At 35.2% G+C, this 15,587-nt stretch overlaps 1 protein-coding gene across 1 annotated transcript; it reads left to right on the top strand.

Annotated features, from left to right (window-relative positions):
• Nucleotides 1-5,047: 5,047 nt before the first annotated feature.
• LOC18439267 (UDP-glucose 4-epimerase GEPI48) lies at nt 5,048-13,742 on the top strand. The gene is made up of 9 exons (XM_006849436.4): nt 5,048-5,270; nt 7,065-7,114; nt 7,786-7,921; nt 10,409-10,510; nt 10,627-10,854; nt 11,360-11,438; nt 12,715-12,797; nt 13,051-13,142; nt 13,265-13,742. Exons 1-9 carry the CDS (start codon nt 5,088-5,090, stop codon nt 13,365-13,367), a joined length of 1,056 nt encoding a protein of 351 aa, XP_006849499.1. The 5' UTR covers nt 5,048-5,087; the 3' UTR covers nt 13,368-13,742.
• Nucleotides 13,743-15,587: the final 1,845 nt, after the last annotated feature.

Below are 15,587 nucleotides of genomic sequence, written 5' to 3'. Positions count from 1 at the left end.
TCTAGTAAATATTTTGATGTGGGCTCTAAGTTGATTATGTGAAGGCTCGGCTCTATATATATACTTTTCCCTTGCCACCAAAATACCTCTAAATATATCCATTTGAAGCTTAATAATCAAACTGATTTTGACAAATTTGGCACCTCTAATATTCCATAAATGGCAAAAGTAAAAGTGAAGAAAAGCCTTTTCCCTTGAGTGCTTCACCATTCAAATTATGTTTTCATGCTTTAGTCAAAGATGTGGATGTGGAACAAAAGGTAGAAGCTGGCCTTCAAAGGAAAATTAAGTCTATAAAAGGCCAAGAAAAAAATGGAAAAAAAGAGCAAAAAGGCAGTACTTTTTGTTTATTCATTATTGAAGTAAACGTACATCACTGAAAATCTATGACACAAAACAAGTAACGATTATTCGCGTTTATTAAGATGGCACGCCCACCGTACATCACGCCATTTTACACGTGTGGTCGAACACCAGCATTCGCAACGTTATTTCGAAACTCGAACAGATATTTTTCTAGCAGGACTCTGCGTTCGGGGCAAAATATCAAAAGAGAAAGTTTATATAAGGTTTCAACCTCATAATGTAGAGCTATGGATGCACCTCAAAAATCCATAAGTAGTTTTAATGTTGAAAATTTTTTTGATCGATCATTTCGACATCGAGAAATATGACCATTAAAAATAAACAGATTTTAAGTCTCATAAATAGTACATTTTACTACATATTATCTACACCATCCATTTTCATCTGTTTATAGATCTACTTGATTTTAACTATTTTTGAAATTTAAAATTTTATAATTAAATATAAAAATAGATTTTGAGATAATCCTAAGAACACTTTACATCAAAATTATATACCATGATAAAATTCGAAGGCACACCTTACCTCTACAGCTATGGGTGATCTGTTTGCAAATTTCACCCAATATCAAAAGCGTCCCTCACATAGTCACATGATTGAGAGGGTTTTCTTTAAAAAAAAAAAGGAAAAAAAGAAAAAAACAAGTGATGTGGATAGGGAAATGGAGAACTTTCTAGTTTGTTAGAGAAGCCGCAAGAACGAGTCCCACCTTTTATTTTCCATTTTTTTTTTATTTTTTTATTCTTTCTTTTTTATTTTTTATTTTTTATTTTTATTTTATTTTCAATCAACCGGTTCACTTGGCTAGATTGCTGATGTGCCAAATTGATTCGATTTTTTTGATGGACGATCTTGGCCATCGATCCATTTTTTAAAACCTTGACTTTAGACAACTGAAGATCTGGGGCTATAAATAGGTCCGGTTATGTTTAGATCAATCTGAAAAGATCTAAACCAGGTGTAAGTTGGGTCAAATTGGATCCATTGACAACTGAGGATTTAGCATTGTAAATAGGTTGGGTTGTACTTGAAAAGGTCTAAATTAGACCCCGGTGTATGTCAGGTCAAATTGGATCGGAACCAAATCTGACCATACATGGCTGGATGGAACCATACTCGACTAGAACTAGTTTGGGCTCAAGCATATGGACCTAGACCTGACCCACTGGGTTCAGACTTCAACACAGGTCGACCGGACTCGTTTACCACCCCTACGCAGATCCCGTGTCTCCACCGTTCATGCATATCATCCATTGCATGTACTTAACACCATGTGAGGCCCCATGAACATGTTGAGCAGTGATTCTCATATGCAAAAAACACCTATCATCACACTATTATCTCCCATCATCACTTGGATGGGTTAAGCAAATTGTTGTTGATTAATTTACATACAAAAAAAAAAAGTTAAATAGGAAAAACAAAAAATATAGTAGATATACAAAATGGATTGCTTGCTGCCACAGGTCTAGGTATTAAATGTACCAGTGAACATCATGTTCCTGCCCACATTTATGAGTATTTCCATGTTTGGGGATGCAGTAAAACACCAAACATCACTATATTTTGGCCTAAAATTCAAGTTCAAATGTCTGGTTGGATTCCCTATATAAAATTTGTATGGTTTTGGCATGGTCCCCTTCCCATTGCTAGAAAAAAAAAATCATATGACCCAAGGCATGAAAACTAAGTTTTCTGTCTTGAAAATTAGGAATAGAAAGACTAAAAACCCCAATCTGGTTGATTTTAATTAGCACACTGGTTAGAGAGTAGTTCTATAATTTTAGGAATGCATTGGTATTCCTATGGAAATGAGTCCTAAATACCAATGGTCACTTTTGAGTGTTTTAAAACCCGGCAATTGCTTTGGTATTCCTATAGAATTCGTTGACTTGGATGCAGAATCAGACGGGCTGAATCGGTTCCGGAATGATGTATGTACCGGCCTAATTCTCCCCCAAAACATCCTTTTCATTTTTTTTTATTTCTTTTTTTAAGGTTATCTAATGTTTTACACCTAAATCCTCACCCCATAGATCTCTATTTTAATTTTAATTTTATTTTAGTTTTAAATTTTTTTGGATCACCAATCCAGATGATTCGAAAACGATCCAGCTTGCCGATCTAAATTGGGATTGGAGGTGGACAATCCGCTTATCACTTTAAATAAGATGATGCATGATGATCTGATCCGACTCCAAACCGGATTGAGATTTATTTTAGTTTCTTTTTAATTGTGGCTCCCCTCTTGACAGAGAGATTTATTTTCTCAATTGTATATATGATTTATTAACGCAAAAAACAAAAATTGAAAATTTGAAACAATAATATTGATTCTTGAACCCCACACAAAAAACTTGTTATTTATCTTCACAACAGTATTCGTACACATATAAATCCATTACAAGTACTCCAAAACATGACGAGGTAGCAGTCGTAGTACTAGTTACGTACAACTTATGGTGCATGACATGCGACAAATATGTACGTCAAAATAGAGTGAGAAAGAAGAGAGAGAGATCAATCTCTGGTTTTAAAGGTGGTGATTGTGCAATTGTAGAGAGAGAGAGAGATCTCTGTTTGGTGATGCTGATTGTGTTGCCAATTGGGATATGGGCTTAAAAATTGGACCTGACGGGCTAAGTCCGGGTCCAAATATTTGGACCCGTACACTATTTGGATCATACTATTGTTTGGATCCGATCGGGTTCAGGTCTAAGTCCTATGATATTTTTTTAATCTCAATATATGAAATATATTTAAATATAATTAACTAAATAGAAATTCTAATTTTTGAGTTGGGTCCGATAGGTCCAGGATCCGACACTCCATTTTCAGGCCAGGTCCGGTGAAATCGGGTCCTGGTCGGTCCCGTTGCCACCCCTAATTATTCGTCATTAATTTTCATAAAAAAACCCCGATATTTTTGCTCCTATTCAATACGCGTTAAACGTGGTCCCCCCAGGACCAGTAAATATTGTTTAGAGCAATGGTTTAAAAAACGGATCGGTGACCCGGATCGGGCTTCCAAAAAACCCATCCGGATCTTCAAATCGGCGATCCGGATCGAGAATCGGGTGAATCGATCAGAATAAAGCTTAAAAAAAATTCGAAAAAATTATTAAAATTCATTATAAATATTGTTTTTTAGGAATTCAATAAAAAATGAGGGTACTCCATTAAGAATTTTCATGTTTTTGAATGAATATGCGAATATTGATATGTTCTTTCCCTGCATGAACCGCCATTCAGCATTTAATTTACAGTATTTCGTGCTCATCCCTACACTGTTGCTGTTGGGACTCGATATGTGAATAATATGGGTGGGATAGCGTGGCCTCAGAATCATCATCTCTCTCATTTTCTCTTTGAATAATATGGATTAAAAAAAAATAATAACAAATTTTCAAAAAAATCGATCATGGATTAAAAAAAAAATCACAAATTTTCAATAAATTCTATCATGGATTACAAAAAAAAATTCGATCATGGATTAAAAAAAAAAAATCACAAATTTTCAAAAAATTCAATCATGGATTACATAAAATTCGATCATGGATTACATAAAATTCGATCATGGATTACATAAAATTCGATCATGGATTACAAAAAAAAACAAACAAAAAAAAACAAAAAATTCAATCGTGAATTACAAAAAAAGAAAAAAACAGTTCGATCATGGATTACAAAAAATTCAATCATGGATTACAAAAAACTCTATCATGGGTTACAAAAAAAGCAAAAAACAAAAAATTCAATCATGGATTACAAAAAAAAAAACAAACATTTCGATCATGGATTACAAAAAAAAAACAAACATTTCGATCATGTATTACAAAACATTCGATCATGGATTAAAAAAAATTCTATCATGGGTTACAAAAAAAAAAAAAAAACAAAAAAATCGATCATGGATTACAAGAAAAGAAAACAAACATTTCGATCATGGATTACAAAAAATTCTATTATGGGTTACAAAAAACCAAAAAATTCGATCATGGATTACAAAAAAACAAAAACAATTCGATCATGGATTACAAAAAAAAAAAAAAAAAAAAAAAAAAAAAAAAAAAAAAAAAAAAAATATATATATATATATATATATATATATATATATATATATATATATATATATTTCCGTACGGACTCGCCGATTCACTGTTCGGACTCACCGATTCCGTACAGTGAATCGGCGATTCACTGTACAGATTCGTCCGGTTCTCTCTAGAACCGGATGATTTCCGATTTTTTAGGCGATCCGGTCCCCTTTCACGATTTCCGAGTCGAACCGGACTCGGCGTTTTTTAAAACGCTGGTTTAGAGTCTTTAGACAATTTCTTTTCTTCTTTTTGGTTTGGTGGCAATTAAGCTCAAAAATTTTGTGTTGCACTCAACGCTTTGAGATGTGTATTAACTGTGGTCGCTCTGGACCACAACATATTTGTTCAGACAATTTCTCCGCTTTCTCTGGTTTGGTCGCAATTAAGCTAAAAAAATTAGCATTGCACTCAATGCTTCGATAGTCTAAGTTGCGTGACTGTTCCTGTCACGTCATCTCCACGCTTTCGTATATAAATCAATCAACTCTTTCGCCCCTCTTCGAGCGCGCTCTCCCTCTCGCTCTATATACCCTCAAATTATTCTATCCGAGAAAACATCGGATCCCTGTCTTTCTCTCTATTCTGTTGACTCATTTTGATTCTCTCTTTCTCTCTCTCGAAATGGGGAAGAACATTCTGGTGACTGGTGGAGCTGGTTACATGGGTAGCCACACGGTCCTGCAACTACTGCTTGGAGGATTCAATGTTGTGGTGGTCGATAAGCTCGACAATTCTTCAGATATCGCCATTAAAAGAGTCACTGAGCTTGCTGGAGAATCTGGAAAAAACCTTGTTTTTCACGAGGTAAGGTTGGGATTCATCGATCAAACCTGGTTGGATCTTCGTTTGCATCATTGATTTTGGCTAATCATTGCTGTGATTTTTGTGATCTACTTGATTTGTACTTTATCAATGCCTAGAGCATTTCTTTAGTGGATTTAATTCTGTCCTTCAATGCAATTTTTGATAATTTACAGAGAAATCTTAAGTTTTGGTTTCTTAGTGCTGGTTCTATTATTCGTCCCTGTTGCTGTGATTCTTTTCATTTGTAAAATCCTGAAAAAAAATCAGGGCTTTTAGAACTGTTTCTATTTTTAATACGATTTTCTTATCCTTCCCTGATTAAGTCTATTATTAGACTTCTAAAGTTCGGTTTTTTTTTTTGTCTTAAATTTTTTTGATTTGGAATTTAAATCTACTCTTTACTTTTTTACTAAATTCATCATTTAATGTGTTGAACCTATTGTTGGTCTATAATGATCGTGTTTTTGTTAGATCTTTGATGAAGTAAAACCCTTGTTTAGTTTTCATATATTTGTATTCAGTAAAGTCATATTGGTGATCTAGGAATATATTTTAATTGCACACTTTCATTAGAAAAAGTATCTTATTTCTTTATTTATTTATGCAGCTCACACTTTACCATCTTCACAAAAACAATCATTTTTCTCAAGAGATATGTGATTTCCAATTGCATGTATCGATCAATGTAATGATTTGAACATGGAGGTTTGCACATTTTTAAACTGCTTTATCTGTCCATTACTCAGGATTTGTACAAGCAGATCTTTGTTCCCATGCATTTTTAGTGAGGATATCCTTTTACGATCATATATTCTCTCTTTTGTCACTATTTTTATCTTTGTTGGTATTTTTGTCACTGTTTTACTAGTCTTTTTAATAAGATAGCCTTGTTTCATGTTTATGCTTTATGGACTGGAAAGAAGATTAAAAAACTATGGAAAAGTTGAAAAGGTATGTTAATTCAGAGGTAATTTTTCATCAATGACATGGTGGGGTTAGTGGTCAATCATTAATAATTGGTATTTTCATTTTTGGTAAGAAATTAGTGCTTTATGAAATTTCTACACAAAGGAATATGGTAAGGGGATAAAATGAAGCACTTTTAATATTTTTTTGGAATTAGTTGAATACTTTTGTAATGTTCTGAGGAACATTTCTGATAAATCATTTTCAATAAATATATCTTCGAAAATTTTATCGTTATATAGATTTCCACTTGGTAAACTCAACGGCATAAATTCTTATTATAGTTGAAAGTCTCTAAGTACAACTGCAGACTGCCGATTCTTTTATATCAAATGAAACGAAGTTTATTTTTTCTGATAATTTTTGGAATTGGTATTTATATGCATGCAAGCATGCATAATGCATATATACAGATATGTACAATTCAAAAAAACAGAAAAGAAAGAAAAAAACATTGAGGTGTGTTTAGCTTTGTATTTCATATATATGCGTAGACTTGCAGTTTAGATTTTATGACTAGAAATGTTGATTTCATTCAGATGTTTATTTTATTACTTTCATTCACGATATTTCGTTCCGCATGGATGATGGAGGAAATGATTCAAAGATGCTACGGGACTATGATTATCTACTAATTCAGTCTTGTGATAGGGATGGCATCATTCATTTATGACTACAAAAAATGTTATGCAATTCCACTCATACTTGAATCCTAGTGTTGAAGCATACTGCTTTGATTTCTCTTTTGTTTATTTGTTCCTTCCTGTGATATTGTCTTGAGCTTTGTGGCATATTTTACAATGCTGAAGTTTCTACTTTCTTCTACAGGTTGACCTGCGAGATAAGGTGGCCTTGGAGAAAATCTTTTCTTCTTCGAGGTAATCTTTCACTAATTTTTCAGTTTCTTTTGGGAACTTAATTAATGCTAAATACATCTGATGAATATTCCAGTGGACTTTCCTTTTACCAACTTAGTTAATACTAAATACATCTGATTAATATTCTAAGTGGCTCTAGTTTTGCATAAATCTTGGTCTATTGAGCATCAGCATTAACTTTAGTCTAATTTTTCAGTTTGGTTTTGGCTGATAGGCTTTTTATTCGCACTTAGTTAACGCTAGATGCATTTAATTAATATACTAAATGACTTTGAATTTGCATTAGTTTTAGTGTAATGAGCATCAGCATAGCCATTTGTTGCACTTGCCAATGAATGCAGTGTTTCAATGGATTTTCTTGGACTTTGTCATCACGTACTCAAAAAATAGATTTTCTTGGACTTTGATGAGATGGATTTGCAAATAGAACAATAAGGGTGATTTCTATACTACTAGGCAGATACGATAGGCAAAACTTCATCAGATTTAAATAGTTGATGTATTTGTTTGTTCAGTTAGTTTCTCTCAGCAAATTCATAATTTGTTATTGCTTGGTAGGCTAACATACTTTGGGATTGCAATGATGCATCTATGTTATATTATCATCTAAGTCGCTTTCCCTTGTAGACTACTAGATTTGTAATTTTCCTTCATTTTATTTCTTGCTGCAGTTTTGATACTGTCATTCACTTTGCTGGATTGAAAGCAGTGGGTGAAAGTGTACAGAAGCCATTGCTTTACTATAACAACAATCTAATTGGAACTATTAATCTCTTAGAAGTGATGGGTGCACATGGTTGCAAAAGGGTAAGTCTAAGATCTTTCAAACCATATAGAAATTGATATTCTTTGTCTATTTATCTGCAAAACTGGCTCTATGGTGGACTGCATCATAGAAATTACTTGACTTCATCTCCTTTACCGTGTGCAAGATGCTTACATTTCCAGTTCCATAGTAGTGATTTCTTTCTTTAGACGAGAAGGAATAATAGAGTTAATAATAAATACCCTTTAAGATGACTTTGTTCACTACTTCGTACTATGGAATGGCGATGAAACAGCACGATTTCTAGGTAAACACCTATTTATCTGACATTTTTGGAGTATTTTGAAGCCAGGTAATGCAATTTTTTGTGTTATTTACAGTCGTTTGAAATTATTCTGTGACAACATGATGCAGATCTAATTATGTGGCAATAGTTCCATATTCAATAGCTATATATTTTGCCGCCTGTGGATCTCGTATACATCATGGTGTTCAAAATTATGCCCCTGCAAACTGCAACAGGAGCCTTGCATTGCAATTTTGGAAGCTTAGGTTCACTGTCATTTTAATTGCTATAATTGCTCCCATGCCGAATTCAGGCAATCTCATTTAATGAAGCTAGTTGTTATATTCACGTTTGATCTTAGAAGCAAAAATCTTCATACTAGGAAGACAGATGTTCATGAGCGTGCACCAAACTGTTGCTTTGCTCTTTACATGCTGGAGCATGAAGGAATCATGGTCTGGTCATGGTTGAACTTTGTTTTGGTCTTCTAATATGCATTAGATTGTGATATTTTATACCTTCTTTGCATGAGATCAATGCACAAGATAGATGTATGCTCACATAAGCACATATGCCCAATACATATTTGAAACTTTAAAATCTATTGCCATTTTGTGTTCCCCATTTGCATGCCCTGATCCTTCATGGAACAACACTATTTGTTGAGATGTATTTTAACCCATTGCCATATGAAATAATATGTACTCTGTAGCAGTCACACCCAAACGTCTGCAAGGAGTCTCAACTGTTTCTTCACTGGGTTTTCACCTTTCTTATTTAAGATATGAAATTTGTATTTGAAATTGGAGTTGTGTGGGAACAAAAACCTGGGGATCCTTTTCGAAGTGATTGTTTTGAAATATTTAGAGTTCTTTGTGCTGAAATACAATTTACTTTACATATGCTTGCTGAATATAGTTTGATGCTTAGCAATTTTAGGATCTAAGTTTTCCTTCTACTCATTTGTTCAACAATTGATGTTTTCTATCAGGCCATGAAATAGGCATTTGTTAAACAGTTGATCTTTTCTATCATGCCATGAAATAGGGTTTAATAGAAGCTATTCTGTGTATTTTAATCTATTGAACAATAAAATTCCAAACAACCTCAGTGGACTCTTCAAAGTCTATACTGTTTGAATGCCATGGCCATGAGTGAGCTTCTAGTATATGTTAGTGGTTTTAATGGCAGTAGATATGGTCAGTCGTCTTTTAGTGGCAGTTAGGCATAGAGATCATCAGATCACAGTTTTTTGCAGCTCACATTCTACTAAATTATTCTAACTAAACTTTCTAGTAAATTTTCATTTTCCCTTTTTCAATGATTTACTTATATGGTTGATTCAAGAAATTGTACAATTTATGACATGGATATAGCTAAAGTGATGGTAATAGAATCCCAAGTTTAACCTTGTTTGGAGAAATTGGACTGGGCCAACAAGACAGGCATAAATAAGTTAGAATGGATGAATTCCAAGCTCATTCCCGCCAAGCAACTTGGGGTGTCCTTGCAAACATGCATCTAAATTCGTTTATTTTGTTACTTGTTAGAAACGAGCGGAAAAAGCTATAGACATATGGAAACTCCCCTAGATCATGATCATCCTTGATAGAGGCCTGATTATGTATATTTGGCAGGTAAAACTGACAGGATGCATACACTGCAATTGAAATCTGTTCCCCTCAATCTGAACCTTAAGTGGATATTAATTATTAATGGGTATTCATTGGATTCACACTCAGAGATTTTGGGAATAGTAAAGGAATAGTTTTTTTCGTCTTCTAACCTTCATAGATATTATTTTGTTCAAGTTTCAGTACTCTCAATACATTCTTTTATGATAACTCTGGTGGAAAGGGAGCTTATCGACCAAAGGGATTCAACTGAATGTGCATGTGAAGTTAAAATCTATTGCAGTCATGTAAATTCTGATGTTACAATGTATTAGTGCAAATTGTTTAATCCTGATGGCCTCAATTCTGTTATAAAGCTGGTGCATTTTCTATAGTTCCTTGGCGAATATCTATGGTGTCCTAGACATATATTCCCTATTGGCTCTTCTGTGGCATGTTTTGATATTTTTATCTTGGAATTCCTTTCCCCTCTCGCAAAACTTTGAACTTTCTATAGACATACCCTCTGCAGTTGATTACAAAGATCTTTATTGATGCAAAGTACATTATTGCATTCCTCTAGCATTTCCAGACATTGATACATGCTGATTTTTAAAAAAATCATACAGCTGGTGTTTTCATCATCTGCTACAGTTTATGGATCGCCAAAGGAGGTTCCCTGCACTGAGCAGTTCCCACTATGTGCCACGAACCCGTATGGGCAAACTAAGGTGTGTCTGCTTATGGATTGCTTATCTATTCTATATCTCTACCTTATGCTCTGTATTCTGATATTGAGTTTTAGGGTGCTAAACTAGTTTGTTTTCCATTCCATTTATTTTTATAGCTTTTTATTGAAGAGATCTGCCGAGATATCTATCGTTCAGATTCAGAATGGAAGATTATATTGCTTAGATACTTTAATCCAGTGGGTGCTCATCCGAGTGGCTATATTGGAGAGGATCCTCGTGGAATCCCGAACAATCTCATGCCTTTTCTTCAACAAGTTGCTGTAGGCCGGAGACCAGCATTAACAGTATATGGCAACGATTATTCGACAAAGGATGGCACGGGGGTACACTGTCTCTTATTCATTCTGGAGAAATGAACTATTTGTTGATTTGTTCTGTATACCTGACTGAACCTTAGATAAATGCATCGGGTGTGGTTGTGGATTAAGTTGTTCTCTGTGTAAATCTGGCATTGATATCTGGAAAATTTACCTTTAATTGTGAATCCAATCAGCCTACTATTTGTTTTTTTCTGGATAAGAAATAAGCCTGCTAAGTTGTTGCCATACTTTCTGCATTATTGTTCACTTGCTAGTTGTTGCACATGTATGAATTGTGTCATACAATGTTATCTTCTTAATTGATTTTCTTTGAATCATTTGTGCCATGCTAAGGTTTCTACTGGAGTGTGAGTTAGAAGTTTGTCTGGTTGGTTAATGGGGAATGCCGTAATTTCTCTTAAAATTTTCTTCATTAGATTAGAAAGTAAAAATCTTTTCATGAGTTATTCCATTCGGCAGTATTTTCTTTAGATGTTTATAAGCGATGCTCCTGTTTTACGTTTCTCAGGTCAGGGATTATATTCATGTTGTGGACTTGTCAGATGGACACATTGCTGCCGTACAGAAGCTTGATGACCCTAGTGTAGGTATGGAAGTTGCTAAAGTTTCATGATTTATTGTATTCATCTCACCCAATTGCATAGCGAGTTAGATTGAGCTGATTCTTGCAATTTTGTGTGAGTTTGGAAGATGAACTTAGGGAAATGTATTGTGTTCAAGGCTTCAAGCACCGACAGTTTTTTAGAATTACCTGAACCATCTGTTTTTGACATCTGATGGCTGGGGTAATCCTCGAAAAGTGTAGGAAACAAAAGTGTTTGCATAGTATACGAATCCTAAGCATATGTATTAATCAATAAAAAAGGAAATTATTGTACATAATTATGGGATCAAAATGTATGTTATAAAATAATTTTATATACTTGTAAAAGATGCTGGAAACATACTTATTGTCCATATGATAATTATAAACATATGATTATAAGGGTATTATTGTCTGGTCAATGGTTCGGTCAGCAATGGAGAATGCTTGTCCTGTTGAATTCGTGACATTTTTGGTGGGACCCGCTCTCCCCCCACGTTCCAACCTAGTAATGGGCCAGGGATGGCTGCTGCGACCATATTGTTACATGATCATGCGGATCATAGTGCACTTTCCAAAGAAGTAAACTGGGGCAAACTCAGTCACTCTTCAAAATAAACTTCCCTGGTTTCAGTGTTTCCACCCATGTTCGGGTGGTTCATGCAAAAGAAGTGGGTGGAATTAAAAAAGTGAGTGGCCAAATGTACTCCCGTAGCAGAAATATGGATGGTTGTACCTGCCAAAAATTGGGCCTGGATAACTTTTGATATGCGGAATGTCTGATTAATGAAATTGCATGGACCGGTGTTCTAGACTATAAATTTGGTAAAGGATCATGTAGTGTTGTGCACTCACGAAGACAACTTTGACAGTTTCATCGTGGGGCAAGGTTTTTATGAGTCCACTGCCTCATCTATTTAAATGAGTCCTCTCTCCAAAAATCGATTTTGGATCTAAAATTTTAAAGATTTTAGAATCTAGACCATGATGAGCATGAATCTGAAAAAAAAAAAAAAAAAAAACTAAAAAAGAAGAAGAAGAGTTTTTAAATCTAACTTGACTTTTTAAGTTTTGGTGGGGCTATTGTTCTTTAACATCCATCTACAAGATGGACGTTTGGCGTGTCAGGGAGCACTATTGTGGAAGTTCGTCCCATGATGCACGATTTCCTTTATCATGGCTACTTTCTATGCATAAAGAGTAAGAGTGATAGACCTGAGTCTCCATCGCATAGGTGAGAGAAGTCTGAGCATATGATTGAACTTATTTTTGACCTACAGGTTGTGAAGTATATAACCTAGGGACTGGAAAAGGATCCTCCGTTTTGGAAATGGTAGCGGCATTTGAGAAGGCCTCTGGAAAGGTATTCTACCTCTGGACTGCTCAAGTTATATCTGAATTTCAAAATATCAGTTCTTGGAGAGAATTAGCTGCGCCAATTCCTTCTCTGGTTTTTCAAAGTATATGACTTCCCAGAATCTCTCCTAGAATGAGTGACCACATTCTCTCTTGTTTTCAAAGAGAAGAAATGCCCAGATTCTCTCTCTAGTTTTAGGCCTAACTAATGTTTGATTGGTTTTAGAAACTAGGCCTAACTAATGTTTGATTGATTTTAGAAACTTCCTCTGGTTATGGCTGTTCGCCGTCCTGGGGATGCCGAAATAGTCTACGCATCCACTGACAAAGCGGCACGCGCATTGAATTGGACGTGAGCTCAATTCTCAATTATTGTTTCTTCCTTGTTCCTTTTTTATTGAATTTTTTTTGCTCAACCGTATATGTTTATATATGGAATTTCTACTGTTAAATGGTAGCAATTGGGTTTTGCAGAGCTAAATATGGGATAGACGAAATGTGCCGGGACCAATGGAACTGGGCGAGCAAGAACCCATGGGGCTATGGGTCACCTGATACCAACAACTCAAAAAGTTAACGTATAGCTCTAAAGCAAATTATACTATACACCAATGTTGTATGGTTTATAGTTTACTGCACATCGCAAGGGCACTTTTTTTTTGCTGGGTAGAATAATGGGGATTGCAGGGCCCTACCTGTTTGAATACGTTAGGGAGAACGGAGGCTGTGACCTTTAACTAGGGCACGGTGGTACCACTACGATGATCCCAGCCCCATTCTCAAAACAAGGGCATTCCATTTACCCAGATGGGTGCCCCATTGGGCTCGGTTATGGTTGATCTACACTCTCCCTATCGAGAATGGATGGCGGGCCCCTTTAGTGTACCACATACCCTGTCTTTAAAACAGATTCTTTATATCTTAGTTACTGAGATTGGCATCGTTTCGGGAACACATTTGTGTTACAAGTTCAAACCACGTCGATCGATAAAAAAGTGAAAGGATTTTCAAATCATTGTGATAATCATGTCTCAGGGACCACATCTTCTTGTGCAAGATTTTCAAGAGTGTTTTCTTTTTGAAAGCTATAGGATTACCTTGGGAAATGTTTTGAAAACCTATTATTACAAATTAGGAAAGAAGTGGAAATTTAAGAAACGTTAAAAAAACAAAAAAATAATTATGTTGTCCTCTACCTTAAAATTTTAGTCTGTATAAAGAAACTTAAAATAATTGAAAAGTGGCTGAAGAAAAACGGTCTCTGATGCCAAAGAACATATCTCTTTTCATTTCAAACTCTCATGATCTTTTGAAGATTCAAAGAACATGAAGTTATATATCAAGATCTTTTAACTGGTATTGTATTGCAAGTTATCAAAATGAAAAGAACCGGGTAAAAACTGATATTGAACCTATATTTCAGGCTGTTGCTCTGAAGAGGTGAGATTTATTTCTGCGACTGTAGCATTGTCAAGCAATCTGATATGCCTCATTCTACAGCCGTAATTCTTAATAAATATTATCATATGTTTTCCCATTTGAGGAGAAATCAATGCTGGTGTTTTTATTATCCGTAACACTTAAAGAGTAGGAATCCTTTGATCTGGGAAGTCAAGATATGAGTTATGGAATTGGATCTCTCATAGATATATATATATATATATATATATATATATATATATATATATATATATATATATATAATATATATATAGAAAAGGCTTAGCAATGCCTATAGGCGAGAATATTCAGTGATTTTGCTCCACCCTATTGACCCTGTTCAAAAAAATTGAAATCAAGGGCTGCTAAAAAAGTTCCGCGCACGAAAGACCTGGGCCGAAAATGCTTCAAACCTCTAAAAATTTCCTTGTAACCTTTGTTTACTCTCCTCTGCGACCTCCCATTTCTCTGCGAGGCTTCCCTCTCTCTCTAGCTGCAGCCTCTGCTACTTCCCATCTCTTTGCGAGGCTTCCCTCTCTCTTTAGCTGCAGCCTCTGCGACTTCCCCTCTCTCTCTCTATTTATGGCCGCGACCTCCCCTCTCTGCGTGGCTTCCATCTCTCTCTAGCATCTCTCTAGCTGCAGCAGCTGTGCGTCCCTCTCTTGGGCATCCCTATCTCTCCCTTGAAGCCATTGAAGCTTTCTCAACCCACACAGAGAGAAACCCCCTGATCCCACACAACATATGCATGAATTATAAGCTCTCAATCGTTCTCGTCATTAGGGTCATAGCCAGGGACCTCTCTCGATCGATTTCAGGTATGGGATCTAAAACTCCAAAATTTTGGAGGTTTCTCTTTCTACAAGTTCCTTCCTTCGATATATAGATTACAGATTAGATGGAAGAAAAAAAAAGGTAGGATTTTCCCTGATTCTCCTTTCTACAAGCTCCTTGCCTCTAGGGCTTCTTTGAGTTCTTGATTCTCACTCTCTCCCTCTGCAATTATTGGATTTAATTGGAGTTTTTGGTTCTCCTAAATTGTACCTTGGGAACCTAGTATTCATTGTTGTGTTATTTTTGCCAATCAAATGGATTCTGTTGATGTTGGTTTTTTGTTCCACCCCAAAATCCATCATTAGGTTTCACCTTCCCTAAACAAAGGAAATTGCCTCCTCCTTTGCATCAGTGTTCGCAATATTAACCCTGATTAAGGTCTTCAAGTCTACCACTTTTCTCATATGCTCTGTAGTCGTTCTGTATCAAAAGACAAACATATTTGAAAACTAAAATTTAGTTTCTAATGTTTTTACCTTCTTGTGTAGGGAAAACAATTGAAAATGTTTTGGCTTGTACTACA

This window comes from Amborella trichopoda, chromosome 4 (genome assembly GCF_054954075.1).
Source record: "Amborella trichopoda isolate Santa Cruz 75 chromosome 4, AtrichopodaSantaCruz75HAP2 v2.0, whole genome shotgun sequence".
Lineage (NCBI taxonomy): Eukaryota > Viridiplantae > Streptophyta > Magnoliopsida > Amborellales > Amborellaceae > Amborella > Amborella trichopoda.
The sequence above is the reverse complement of the archived record's forward strand: the minus strand, read 5'-3'. Positions and strand labels throughout refer to the sequence as shown.